Below are 14,244 nucleotides of genomic sequence, written 5' to 3' on the forward strand. Positions count from 1 at the left end.
ACCCACAACTTGTATTACATCACTTCCAAATTAAATGTTGAAAATATCAATGGAGGCAGATCTAGAAACTTCTAGGAGGCGGGGGGGGGTGATCATAAAATCTCAAACTTTTTAAATCCGGCCCTCAAGTAAATACATTATTTGGGGGATATCAGGGAGATTTCCACCATCTGGCACGAGAGAGCTCTTAACTCCTGGCCAGTGCCATGACCTCTAGACACCCTTGACTCTGGTGGTCAAGGGCAGTCTCTTCCTCTCTGCCCACAATGCAGATCTCCATTCCGCTCGCGTCGTCCTTGGCTGCTGAGCCCTGCAGCAGGTCTGTAGCAGCCTGCAACACGAGCCGCCAGTCCCGTAGCACATCCGCCTCTGTGGTGAACTGAGACGTGATGACAAAGCGGATGATGAACTTGTCCCCGGCCATGGCTGGCACCACAAACAGCTGCTGCGACTGATTGAGTCGCCTGAGAAGTGTCTCTGTCAGTTCGTTTGGGCCCTGCAACGAGAACAGCCTCAATATAATAAGGTGCTTGAATAAAGCAATATCTATTTTATTGCAGCCGTTAAACCTTTGTACCTCTCAACAGGTTAACAGCGATGAAAAATAAGAATAGTTTTTACCCTTTCTGGCAATAAAACCTTTTATTATTTTTCATAATTTTATATTGGCAAAATGGTCCCATAGACACGCTCACATCTTTCCTAGCCCGCAGCCATCGACATCGGTTGGTTGTCATCCACCGTGTTAGTCTACCACTCCACCAGTCGAAGAGTTCTGCGTATGAGCTTAACGGCCTTGCAGGACACAACTGAAGGTAAGAGGGTATAACTTGCATTTTGACTGCTTGTGTTGTGGTTATTGCAAACATGATACCTTGAATAAAGGTGTCAGTTTTGTGCCAGTTAAAAGGGTAAAACCTATTCCTATAGGGTATAACTGGATAAGAAGACTCAAAGAGTGACAAAGCCATAGGCTAGGTAACTAATTATATTCTACTAGCTCTTCACCCGTCCAAGGACGGGTGTATTTCAGTAAATCTGAAACTTGCAAGCGAAAAGCAATTTGTAAGGTCGCAGTGACACAGACTTATTTCATTTAAAGGTTATAATCCCTTGTTCATCATGACGTCCTTTTTACGTCTATGTCTCAATAGGGTCACGGAGATCACGTGACGTGAGGGTTCTGCCTCTGTAATGAGGGTTGTGAGTTGACGCTGAGGAGGGGGGAGAAGGCACATCGGTCCCCCATGTGGAGTGACGTCACCCGCTAATTATTATTAATGGAGGGGGAGGTGTCCATTTGGGAAGATGTTACCTGTTCATGATTATTAATGAGGGGGGCTGGCCAACGTGGAGTGACGTCACCTGCTCAGGATTATTAATGAGGGGGGGTGCTACATGTGGAGTAACGTCACCCGCTCATAATTATTAATGAGGGGCTGGCCGACATGGAGTGACATCACGCGCAGGACGCAGACATTCTTGGCTCATTCTAGTAGTAAATTTTATTTAAGATTTATTTAGGGCCCTTTCCAGGGCACTTTACAATGCAAGAAAACGGCGGTACACAAAGGGGCAAAAGGGGAGCAATGGGTGGGGTGGAGCGGCTGTCAGTGAGAGGGGTGATGGAAGGGATAAAGGGATAGGGGCTGGGAATGGAGCATGATGTTGCAGGGGTAGGGAAGGAGTAATAATGTGGAGTGTGATGGTGAATGAGGGTGACAGATGGGTGCAACGTGGATGAGGCAGCTGGTTATAGGGCACATGCGTGAAGTGGTAAGATAGGTGGTATGGCTGGACATGGATGAGGGTAGGTGAAGAGTAGTAGGGGCAGAGGTCTGGTGGCCGGATAGTTGAGCTGATTGAGGAGCACACGGAGCTGGGGGGGGGGGGGGGCGGGGGCTGTCGGAGCCAGGGGGGGGGGCGACGGAGCCAGGGGGGGGCGACGGAGCCGGGGGGGGGGGGCGACAGAGCCGGGGGGGGGTAGCGACGGAGCCGGGGGGAGGCCGACGGCGCTAGCAGAGGGAGCCGACACTGACTTTCTCACACATCATACACTGACTCACTCACACCATGCACTGACTCGCTCATCACGCGCTTACTCACATCATGCACTCGCTCATCATGCGCTTACTCACACATCATACACGCGCACAACCACTGACCCATTCACTCATCATACACAGGTTCACTCATTGTGTGCTGGCTCACTCGCACATCATACACTCACTCACACTGCCGCTGACTCGCTCACACATCATACACTGACTCACTCATGCGCTGACTAACACATCGTGCGCTGACTCACACATCATACACTCATTCACGCTGCTGCTGACTCGCTCATACATCATACACTGGGAGTGTCGTGCTGCCAGCTATGGCCGCAGGTTTTGTCGTACGTGTTATGTATATCGTTTATTGTTAAATTTAAAATCACAGTTCCATTGATTACTGTTGTTACATTGTTTTCATAGCTTTATTTTGGTGATTCGAAAACATATGGTTAATCTAAATTGTTCATTGTTTTTTTTCGGTAAAGTCACGTATGTAGAAATACAATAAAATGATATTAAAACAAAAAACAATCACGACGTTTCGATCACAATGCAAGCGATCTTCATCAGGTGTCAAGAACAAATCAAGGAGGTAAATACAACAAAAAGATGAGAGACGAGAATTCAACAAACCTGAAAAAACATTACGTGAAGCACATCCAGTCAGGCCAACAATACAGTTAGACACTTCCTGGCGGACAACGAATTTCAGAAGAGTGTTAAATTTCGTGTTCAACCTTTGGATTGCACATACCAGCATATATAGAATGAAAAATACGAGGTACACGGTCAGTAGAAATACATATACAAGTCCACCAAGAGGAAAGGAGGGAGGAAAGACCGACAGGGAGGCAGAGAGAGGGGGGGGCGGTGAACAGAAGCTTAAATAGGAAATACGGTTGGAGGGGGGGGAGGGGCCAGAGCGAGAGCGGCAGCTCAAACACGCACATCTTACACATACAAAACGGCAGCTCAAAAAAGGACCACCTCTTGTAAATACAGTCATAAAAGCTTTAATACTTTATTAATCTAAATTGTCTTATGGTTGTTGTTGTTGGCTTGCACCACATTGTGATTTTTGCACACAGCATTTAATACGTTTTTTTGCGTGGAATATTTGCCGGTTTATTCCAGGCTGTTTCTGTTGCGCGTTGTCGCTTTGGGATTTTCTGTATTCATATTTTGTTTGTTGCGGTTGCACCCGACTTAAGAGCCGCATGGCTCACAGGGCTATACCTAATAAATGAAACTTGAAACAGTGGACAGCTGGGGGAGAGATGTGGTTAGGTGCACATAGAGAAAATGAGACGTGGGAGCCGGGTCAGGAATTAGGGTCTTAATAGGAAGTGGACCGGGGGACTGGGAGTGGGTTAGAGGCGGGGGAAGGAACCGGTAGGGGTGGAGGCAGTGGAAGAGAATAAGCGATAGAAAAGAGAAAGGAACTGAGGGCAGAGCAAAAGGAGGAAAGAGAGGGGGAGAGTCTAATGTGGAGGCCAACAATTAAAAGCGTTCCACTGCATCTGCAATTTCATGGGGAAAAGCTGTAATATCTCACCTGGAGACGAAACACAACGAGTCCCAAGTTGCTCTTCGCTGGAATTTCGAAGTGGGGGTCTTCTCTGACGAGGCTTTCAAAATACCTTGCAAGTTTATTGGTCTGTAGAAAAATATACAGTACATATTATCATTGGTTTCAACTGTCCTGAGTGTCAGTGACTAGGAGCGCGTGTCACACGAGGCCCTCACCCTGCGCACGTGCTCCTGCAGGCCGTCCAGCCCGAACGAGCGAATCACAAACCACAGCTTGAGCGAGCGGAAACGCACAGTCAGCGGGATCTGCCAGTGCTGCACGAAAACACCACCCCGATCATTAACACATCTCACAGCACAATCATGTACTGTACTTGGCATGAGGACAGTGACTGAATCAAAGTGGGTGAAAATATGAGTCCCCCACATTTAAGTGCTCATTAGCTGCCTTGGCTACTTGATATGGGCCCCCATGTCCACCTCCCCTTCCCCCCCAACTTCCACAACGTTCCCACATATCTAAGCAAAATTATAACAGCTTGGGTGTTACTGGTTACAGCAAAACATACATTCTATCTGTGTTTTTATGACAGAATGCAGAGAAACATATTAAATACAATGGAACCGCTGTTATACATCAGAATAGACTTTCATATTAAGGTAAATTGCTGAGCTAAACTATGGTTTTTTTAAGAGAGAGAACAAGATTAACTGGTAATGACATCTTGACAAGATGGTGTTTTCTGATGTTATCTGCTGTGTTCTTAGAGCAAATATACCCACATAAAATGTCCGGGTTTGTTTGTGAAATTACTTAAGATTGTATAAAGACGATCATACTCTTTGCACCAGGAATATCAGAGCTGTTGGCTTGGTACGCCTATACATAGTGTAATAGAGCATAAACTGTTCTCTTCCATGAATGCATGCCATTTTACAACAAAACATATTTAGTGCAGCAAATTCACCCACCATGAAGTCTGTGACCGAACCGGAGTGTTCGTGCTGCAAGTAGTGCGGCTCCACGCAGAACGTGCTCTGCAGACTCCGCTTGTCCGCCACCCTGGCACAGTGAGTCGGGCTCTTAGCGTGCAGTCAAGTGTGGCAGGCTGGCCAATAAGAGGCATGCGATTACGTAGTTTAACTGTGAAAGTTGGTTCAAGAGGTGGAAGTGGGTGGGATCTCTTGAATTCAATGCCCTTGTGGCATTCATGAAACCGATCAGTCGGTTGCCAGTGGGGTGGGAATGCTGTCACGGCACTCTTTGGCACTTAACTTCCGAGAAAACAGGAAATCGAAGCATATTAAACAAGTATATGTGATTGATTTCCAGGTCAAATAAATATCTGATATTGAGAAGTGAAAAATTTAATCCAAATAAACAAACCTTAACAGCTTGTGTTTCGTGCAACAAGGCCAACGCGATCTTGTCCAAATGGTATGTTGCACGATTCACGGAGGCCTCACCAAAATACGGCGCAGTCCAGGTTGACCATCATCCACTTGCCAGGGTTGACCACGAACGAGTCGGCAAACTCGACCCCGCGCAGGGGGTCACGCAGCTCGGGACACAGGAAGGCAGTGCCCACGTACGCCGCGTCCACGTGCAGCCAGAGCCCCTCCTGGCGGCCTGAGTGTATCGCAAGAAAGCTAATAATCGTGTTTCACTCTGATGTTGGGCTCTTGCTGGTAAAAAGATTTCCTAAACCAGGTATAAACAAATGAGTTACAGTAAGCAAACATTTGCTCCTGCTTTTAAATCTCATGGGTAAGGACTTAAGTTTATGTGTGTATGTATGTTGAACATCTTTTGCACCGTACGTAGCCAACCATGATAATCGGAGGCGCAATTAGAACGGTTATGAACTTAGGGTGTTAGGAATAAGAGAAATTCAAAGACCACATCTCACAGATTGGGCCCAGTTCAGCCATGTTGTCAAAGGTGCACACGCCTGTTGTGCCAAGGGTTGCGCACACCGATACACACACGCACAAGATGCACGGTGGTGAGAGCACGAAAGCATTATACACACGTAGTTATTTTGCCAAGAGAGCTATCATCATCTGAGCCATACTGTTCGTGGAAACGATAAAACAAACTGAGTAGCTATGTTGCATATATCCTGTCAGCTTACATGGCTAATTAGCAGGGAAGTTACACCTCCATCATGTATTTTGTTCCATGCAAGTGACACCAAGTACCACATCTAATTGAACCACACCAAAGCCAACATTTAAATTAATGTGGAAGTTGTTGCATCCTTGTCATGTTCATATTGTGGCCTGGTTATGTTGCAAGGCACTTTCTTGCAGCATGACTGAATGAATGGGTTTTCCAGAGCACTTGATATCATTAAGTTATGTTGATAAGTAACAGTTGCTATGTATGTGAAGCTTAAAAGTTAAGAATCCTTCAAACATAATCAATACAGGTACTGTATGACGACTGTGAACAAACATTCAAGCATGTGGTGCAGAATCTCAATAGAATACAAACCCTGTTCTGCTTCACGGCAGGAGTAGGGGTGTGTGTACACAGGAATTTCCTGTTTGGAGGTTGAGTTTGGTCACGTGACCAGGAAGTTACGATTTAAGATTCCCTCAGCCACGCGGCAGGGTGTCAGCCATTACACAGAGTACAAAATGGAGGGACAAATAACGTCTCCGTGAAAAGATATGCAACTGTTCATTGTGGGACCTTAATAACCGTTGTCTGTAAGTTCGTTTATGTTCTTATAATACTGGGAATGCTGTTATAATGTTAGAATGACCGTTATAATTACGTAAATGCCTTTATAATGCCGTTAAATTGTTATGATAAATATGAGGCCTCGTTAACAATGAAGCCTGCCACTCGCCTTATTGTGAATGTTACTTGTAATTGAATAAGTCGAGTCAGACTTGTACTCATGTGACCTTATTGTGATCTTGAGAGAAAGGATGACGAAATATCTCATCCACAGTTCAGTGTTATGTGTAGTGCTGTACATTTAGGCTGCAGTAGCTAATTCTCTTGTATAGCTGTTCAGTACAAATGTGGGTGCCTGGTCCATCCAGGATCTCTTGTTGAGTTTAATGTTATCTAAGACAATGTTATTATGATGTAGTGTTCATTCATTATATTGATATTTCCAAGTATTAACAGATGCTGTATTTGCGCTGTGTTTTTCCATCAGTTTTACCTCGTTCAATTCATTAAATACGTTTGGAGTCAGATGTTCACCCTGGCTCTGAAGGTTTATTGAATACGAGGTTATCTACTCAGTGGTGCAACGCAGCGCACAGTGAGGCCGAGACAAACCCCATTATGAGTAATTCAGTAACTTCTAGGCAGTCAATCACAGTACTGTGCAACAAGTAGGTTTCTGACGTGTGGAATTTCAGTGTTTTGTTCAGGCTCTTAGATGTTCCAGTATCCTATAAACATGAAAATTCTCTAAAAACAAATTGTCTAAATGGTCCCAGACACTCAGTGATGGGGTTTTTTCTGGGTAATCAAATCAAGTACAGTACTGTAATAAATGTTGGTGCACATTGCATCAATACACAAATTCACGCTTGGAGTTAAGTAACTCACGAAGAATGGGACAAGTCCCTGTGCTCTGTCCTCCTCCACAGCGCGTCGGAGCGTCTCCCCACGCAGCGAGAACTCCAAGTCCGTGGGCAGTGAGCGCAGCCTCACCAGCGACATGAGGCTCACCTTTAGCACTGACGAGTGAGCCTGGCGGGAGTCAGAATTGACCTTCATTCGTACTCTTTAATTATGTATGGCTGTATATTGAACGTCTTTGGCACCGTCCGTAGCCAAACATGCTAATCGGAGGTGCGATTAGGTTTAAGTTTAGAGAGGGAAAAGTTACGAAAATAAGTAGAAGCAGGGAGCATTTTCCACACGCTCTGATTGAAGCATCATTCATCAAAAGCGTACGATAATGCTCAATATTCTTTTATTAAAAATTTGTGGGGGGGGGGAAATAATCCATTTTAAAACAAGGTGGGCACGGGCATTAGCGAGTGTAGACTGCCACACCTGGTCTGAGGTGTACCCCACTAGTCGTGAGTTGAGGAGTGCATCATTGCCGACGTCCTGGCTCACATCGCCGCGTAACTGTGTAAGAGCGCGTGTCCGTGCCGCCAGAAGGGCCAGCATGGTGCATTCGCTCACTGAGCTCTGTTCGACAAAAACGCAAGTACACACCCACACACATTTTTGGGATAAGTGCAACAAATTGAACCATTAATAATTATAATTTATCAAAAGTTTTAAAAATATGGTCCACTCTGACCTTGGAGGCAACTGTGCTACACATGCAGGCCATGCAAACACCCTGATGAACAAATGTGAAAGTGTGTCACTATTACATCGCAGTTAATATGACAATTGCTATCACTCATTTATATCAACTGGTCCCTTCCAGCATTCAAAACTCTGCTTAAACTCATCACTTCCAACTTGTATTTCTACAGCGCCATCTTATCAATTCTCCTGTCTGTCTTGATTTTAAGCTTTCGTGACTACAGGAATCCATACTCTTTCCATACTCTTTTGAGTATGGTCTCCTGTCTGTCTCCACTCTCCACCCCTTAAATGTTTTCTTCTAATCTTTCTTGCCTATTCTGTTAATCTGTTGATCGTTTTAGATGTATTTAGATTTTAAATGTACTGCTTTGTAAACCAAAGTGTTGGAAATATGATGATGATATAGATCAAGGACCTGTATGACTCCACCTCCACATCCGTCTGGGTGATCATGTCGAAAGGTGGCAGGGAGCGACAGCATGTCCACCAACCAGTCCGTCATCACTATCTGCAGCTCCGTGGACGCCGGGTTAGATGCCTGGCCCAGATCACGCATCAACAGTTACCATAGTTTTAATAATAGTGTTGGAGCTGCTCAATAACCAATAAAACAAGGAATTTTACTTGAATCAAATAACCTACCTACAGTCTCAGCTTGCAAATAAATTTTATTTTGAATTTGTAAAAAAAACCGTTTCTTGCACGTGTTTTTTTATTCTGTAAATTAAAAAATCTGAATATTTTTTGGGCCAGATTAAGTCTTACCAGATTAAGTCTGGCCATGTTTAACATTCGTGGCAAGCAATATCTGATCTTCCCTGGGCCCCCCTATTCACTGAATATATTTTTTACTTACATATCTTAAAATATATCCATGAACACATTTTCTTCAACATTATGCGATTTTATATCAAATGTAAATACTTAATTTGCTGTAATGATTGTGTAATAAACTATTTAAATTATTTAGCAAATGTTTTCAAACTTGAGTTAAATTTGTACATTTGTATTGTTACCCTTGCATCTTGTTTTCTCAAAACGTTTCCAAATGTCTTCATTTAACTAAGATGCATATCTCAAAGAGTTCCCACATGATTTTTGATGGTTGTCCATCGATCTGTTTTATATGTACTGTCACTCATTGTGTATGCACCTAGCCTGGTACAAGCGCTGTGTGGTGACATCACTGACACTTAGTGGTGAATAGTCGTAGCTGTCGTTATGCAAATGCGGCACTCTTACACACAGACGTACCCATGTGAAGCCGACACAATTAATCCCAGTCGCCAGCATGTCACCAAGAAGCGATGGGTACGAGTTGAGTGCCGGGAAATATCCATGCATGTGTGGGCTCTGCCAGTGCGCAATCTGCATGCATGTCACTTGCATTAATAAAGCAGAAATTAAATAGTGCTCCGACGTGTTTTCAGGTTTCACCACATCTTGTAAGGCATGATCCTAGCTTCATCCTATCTTATTCATGTTTCTCTGGCTGGGTGCCTTACCCCAGGCATGATGAGCTGCTCCATGTCCTCAAAGATTCTCTCCCAGGCCTCTCCTTGCTGCGGGGGGCCAGGGGGCAGCAGGGGACGCAGGTAGCCGGGCCGTACGGATGGGTTCACGGGCCGGTCACGTAGCCCAGTTAGATACGCGGCGATGTAGTCCACCATCGCCTTACCTGTGCAGAAACAATACAGTACTTGTGTAATGAGAGAGCACCACCTGGGGGGTTACGGGGGCATCTGTACGGCCACCGCTGGGTAACCGGTATCCAATCGGGAGTAGGGATTCAATCTAGGCCAAAGGTAACAGGCGGAGCTACGGAGAATATTCGGGAACCATCTAGAGGGTTCCACGAGGGGGCGTGGCCGTAGGCGGAGCTTAGCTCTGCCGGGGGGCATATAAGCGGAGACAGGAGAGGACTCGAGGTCGGTGTGGGGAGTCTGGAGTCCAGTCTGCATCATCGCCTACCTCTACTCGCTACCGGCTATGTGGTGGGCTCTGCCAGCGAAGCCTTCTCTCCTCCCAGCGCACCGCCAGCCAGCGGCGAGTATGGAGAGAGAGAGATGCGCCGCGATGGTGGAAGAGAGAAAGCACGCATCACGGCAGTAGAGAGAGAGGGAAGCCATCCGGAAAGAGAGACATTCTGTTAAATAAAAGACACCAGTCCAGAGTCGTCGTGGAAGTTGTTTATTACATTGGAGTCAGAAATGGTTCTTCTGGAGATGGAAACATGCAACGGAAATAGAAATCTCCAAGCATCTTAAGAAGAAGAACCCACCTGTTGCGTCTTCCGACGACAACGAGGCAGTGACCTAAGGCCTGCCGACCCCGGGATTCATGGTCCCGGTTACAGGAACCGCGGCTGGTGAACTCGCCGCACCAGAAGTGGGCGGCGCGGCTGCGGCTTCTTCACCATGGCAGGTGGAAGACGGCTGGTGGAGGATAGAGGGGCAGCTGGAGTCGCTGCGGACAGTGCTTCTCCAGATGGTATCGCTCGTCGCCTCGTCCACGTCATCGGGGCACCTGCAGGAGGTACTGCTGAGGGGTGACGTGCAGAGGCTCTAGACTGGAGCCTCGGAGGGTCTCCCTGCGGAAACGACGGCCGCCGTCGCGGGCACTGTGGAGGCATCCGCCATTATGCGCGCTGCGGAGACCACGCGGCAGGACGCCGCCATCTTGGGCGGCGTGGCTGAGGCGCGGTCAGAGCCCGCCATTTCCAGTGAGCCGCGTGGCACGCTGGCTGCGGGGGCCGCTGCTCCTGCTGGGCGACACGGGGCTGAGCGCACCTGCCGGCTTCCGCATGTAAAATAATTCCTCGCTGCCGGCGGCGATTGGAGTGCCTTCACTTGGAGGTTTGAGGCAGCGTTCCGGTCAGTGCAATGGTCAGAGGAGGAGGCGCTGGTCGCTTTTCCGACCATCCTGGATGACGATGCTCTTGCGGTATTTAGATCGATCCCCCCTGAGAAGAAGACGCTACAAAGTGTTTATGCCAAAACGGTGGAGGTCTATGAACCACCTTCCAGCCCCCGATGAAAGTTTATGCATCGGAGAAGGGGAAGCTCGGAGTCTCCGCTCGCCTACCGAAGTTCCCTTATGGCATTGGCTGTGGCCGCCTACCCCGATGTTAAGCAGGAGGTCCTTGACTGGTTGGTCATGGACCGCATGTTGGCCTTGGCCAGGGACATTGGGGTGGTCTTGCCCTCTTGCGGTGTGGCCGCTTGGGCCACTTCGCGAGGGAGTGCACGGGCCACCCTCGGTCGCTGACTCTGCCTGCTGCTCAGGCTCCTGCTGTTTCTCCGACAGATCACCATCATCCCTCACAGGCGAGTCGGTACACGTCGGACACCCGACCAAATTTGCCACCTCATGCATCTTATACCACGGAGCACGGTTGTTGGTATCGCGATTTGGGGGTTTGTAGAGCTGCATTCATTGGCCTGTTTCGGTGACCCAATGGAAAAAATTGGCACGTCACCTAGTCCCGGCGGCTGCGGGATCCTCAGCGGCACCTGGTTCCATTCAAGGGGTGGATGTCCGCATCTTAGTTGGCACGGGGGCTTCCGCTACGATCATTTCGGAAGTGATCTTTCAATTGTTATCGATTCCCATATCGCGTGTTCATCCGGCTTTTGCCGCTTGTGTAGCTGCTAACGGGGGTAGCATGGGCATCGTCGGTCAGGTGGACGCTCATATCGCGATCGGGGAGGTCGCCACGTTGGGGCCGGTTCTAATCTCCAGGCCCTTGGACGTGCCGTGCTTGTTGGGTACTGATTTCCTTGCGAAAATGCCTGTAAAGATTTTGGTGGACCAGGGCAGGTACCATCACAGTCAGTATACACTGCCGTAGCGAAAGCAGGTACCACCACAGTCAGTATGCACTGCTGCAGTGAAAGCAGGTACCACCACAGTCGGTATGCATTGCTGTAGTGAAATCAGGTACCACCACAGTCGGTATGCATTGCTGTAGTGAAATCAGGTACCACCACAGTGAGTATGCATTGCTGTAATCATAGCAGGTACCACCACAGTCAGTATGCACTGATGTTGTGATAGTAGATACTGCTATCGAGTTGGTAGATACTGCTATATATAGTTAGTCGATACTAAAACAGTCAATATATACCACTACGGTCAGTAGATATTACTGTACAGTCAGTAGATACAACTGCAAAGTCAATAGATACTACTTCCTCTTGAAATGTGTAGTGGCCTTTATGACGATGGGGACTGTTGACTTGAGGCAACACGTATTTATTACAAATACTTCTAACAGTAGCGACCCTGACACTTGAAGAGGTAACGGCCTCTTCACCCGTTCTATATAGAGGGAAGTGTTCCCTGAGTTAATGCCCACGATAACTCCCTACCTCCCTCTATTCTAGTCCTCTTTACCGGAGGCTAACTGACCTGGCCCAGCTTCGGCGCAGGTCTCGACCACCAGCCACATGAGTCCAGCCCTTAGAAGGACATCGGCCCTCGCGGCTCTGGGGTCGCACCCTGGCTTGCTCTGCCCGGCCCTGAAATGGGCAGCAAGTCAGGAGAGTTCCAGGGTCTGGCTAGTCGGTCTTCTCTCTTCACTGGCTCTTCGTCTTGGCTTGGTCGAACTGAACTCTCTGCTCTCTGAGTCCCACCTTTTATACAATTTCTCACTGAGGGGCGGGTTTCTGTGGGATCACACAGACCCCCCCAGTCCCCTCCCCTCAGGAGGCCCTGGACCCACATCACACACAACCGCCCACAACAGGTTTGTACCGCTTCCCAGAGGAGCGGGGTCCTGTGGGATCCCGCAGACCCCACAGCCCCATCCCCTCAGGAAGCCTGGTCCGGGATGACACACTCACCCGCACCGGTAAGTATTGTAAGTCGCCCGGTTTGGTGTGTGCGTGCTCCAACACCACCACATCACCCCCCCCCACCCCCGTACATCCCGCAGCCGTCCCGGCTGTAACACAATGTGAACAATAAAGAAACCGTAACAAGAAACTCCATTCTGTGTGCCTCAATAACAAAAGCAACAATAACAGTAACAACAACGATAACAATCGCAATAAATTACCCCAACCCACCTGTACAAATAAACACTATGAACAATATACACGTCCGGGATCCGGGGAGAAGAGAGTTGTTTGGACAGTCCAGCAGCCGTTCCTTACGAAAACCAGTGTGTCTTAGCACGAGTCCGAATGGCTGGCCCGTCGTACGGGGCAGGGCATGGTTGTCTGGGGGGTGAGGCAAGCAGCCCCTAAGGACATGGAGTGGGCTGCCCGGTTCCACACTCATCTTCGGGATCCGGTGGCTGATGCACTTTTGAAGCCGTCAATTCCGGTGTGTCTGGAAGTGGAACAGTCAACGGCATGTGAGGATCAGGCAACGTTATCACATTCCCCGAGTCGACGGACACATCACATGCTCGGCCCTTGGAACATGTAGGGTAGGTATGAGGTGGAATGAACGGTTTCAGCCGTGAGGGGTGAACATACCATAGCTGCTTCCCCCACTTAATCCGAACACATTGTGGCCGCGCGACCTGCACAACCTCGACCGGCCCTCTCCATGGCCTCAGCAGTTTCGGTGACGTTGCCAGTGGTACCTGCGGACAGTGTAGCCAGGCCTTATCACCCGGCTTCCACTCGTGTGTGCAGTGTGCACGCAACCGCTCGTTCGCTTTTTGGCGAGAGCTCGAATTCTGTGCCGCAGCCTCCCGTACCTCGGCCAATCTCAAAAGGTTGAATTTGACGTGATCAGCCAACTTGGACTTTGGACGGGGCGCCGGAATCCCCAACTGGGCATCCATGGGCGGATCAACATCCCTGCCATACATCAGGAAGAAGGGGGAAAACGCAGAAGCCGCGTGGGGAGCCATCCTATAGGCGGGAAGAACACCCGGAATTTGGAGGTCTCAATCCACCTGAGATTCGCACACCTGATGGCACAGCATGGACGTGAGCGTCCTTTGGAGCCGCTCCACCATCCCATCCGTTTGCGGGTGGTACGGGGAGGTACGCACTTTTTTAGTACCCAGAAGGTCGCACACGTCACGCAGTAAAGAGCTTGAGAAATTATTTCCCTGATCGGTCAAAAGTCGCTCCAGTGCACCCTTGTCCAGGACATAGCCCTGGACAAAGGCCTTGGTAACGGCTGCTGCCGACTGGTTAGCGAGTGGCCAGGCCATGGACCATCGAGTGAAATATTCCACGCCAACCAGCAGGTACTAATTAACTCTAGGTGTTGCTGGGAACGGCCCCCATAATGTCGAGCGCAACGAGCGCGTTGATGCGTGAGACCCGAATGGATTTCAGCAGCGGACTGACTGCCTTGGCTGGCGGTTTCCACTGGGCACACTGTACACATCCC

At 48.5% G+C, this 14,244-nt stretch overlaps 1 protein-coding gene across 1 annotated transcript; it reads right to left on the minus strand.

Annotated features, from left to right (window-relative positions):
* Positions 1 to 50: 50 nt before the first annotated feature.
* On the minus strand, positions 51 to 10,306 carry LOC116941860 (histidine decarboxylase-like). The gene is made up of 12 exons (XM_076068654.1): positions 10,242 to 10,306; positions 9,393 to 9,609; positions 9,142 to 9,255; positions 8,303 to 8,425; positions 7,618 to 7,758; positions 7,172 to 7,308; positions 5,498 to 5,571; positions 5,055 to 5,217; positions 4,560 to 4,650; positions 3,804 to 3,902; positions 3,613 to 3,714; positions 51 to 496 (listed from the first exon to the last, which is right to left on the minus strand). Exons 1-12 carry the CDS (start codon positions 10,304 to 10,306, stop codon positions 188 to 190), a joined length of 1,635 nt encoding a protein of 544 aa, XP_075924769.1. The 3' UTR covers positions 51 to 187.
* Positions 10,307 to 14,244: the final 3,938 nt, after the last annotated feature.

Source organism: Petromyzon marinus, chromosome 1, assembly GCF_048934315.1.
Source record: "Petromyzon marinus isolate PM22_M1 ecotype Great Lakes invasive population chromosome 1, UKy_Petmar_22M1.pri1.0, whole genome shotgun sequence".
Lineage (NCBI taxonomy): Eukaryota > Metazoa > Chordata > Hyperoartia > Petromyzontiformes > Petromyzontidae > Petromyzon > Petromyzon marinus.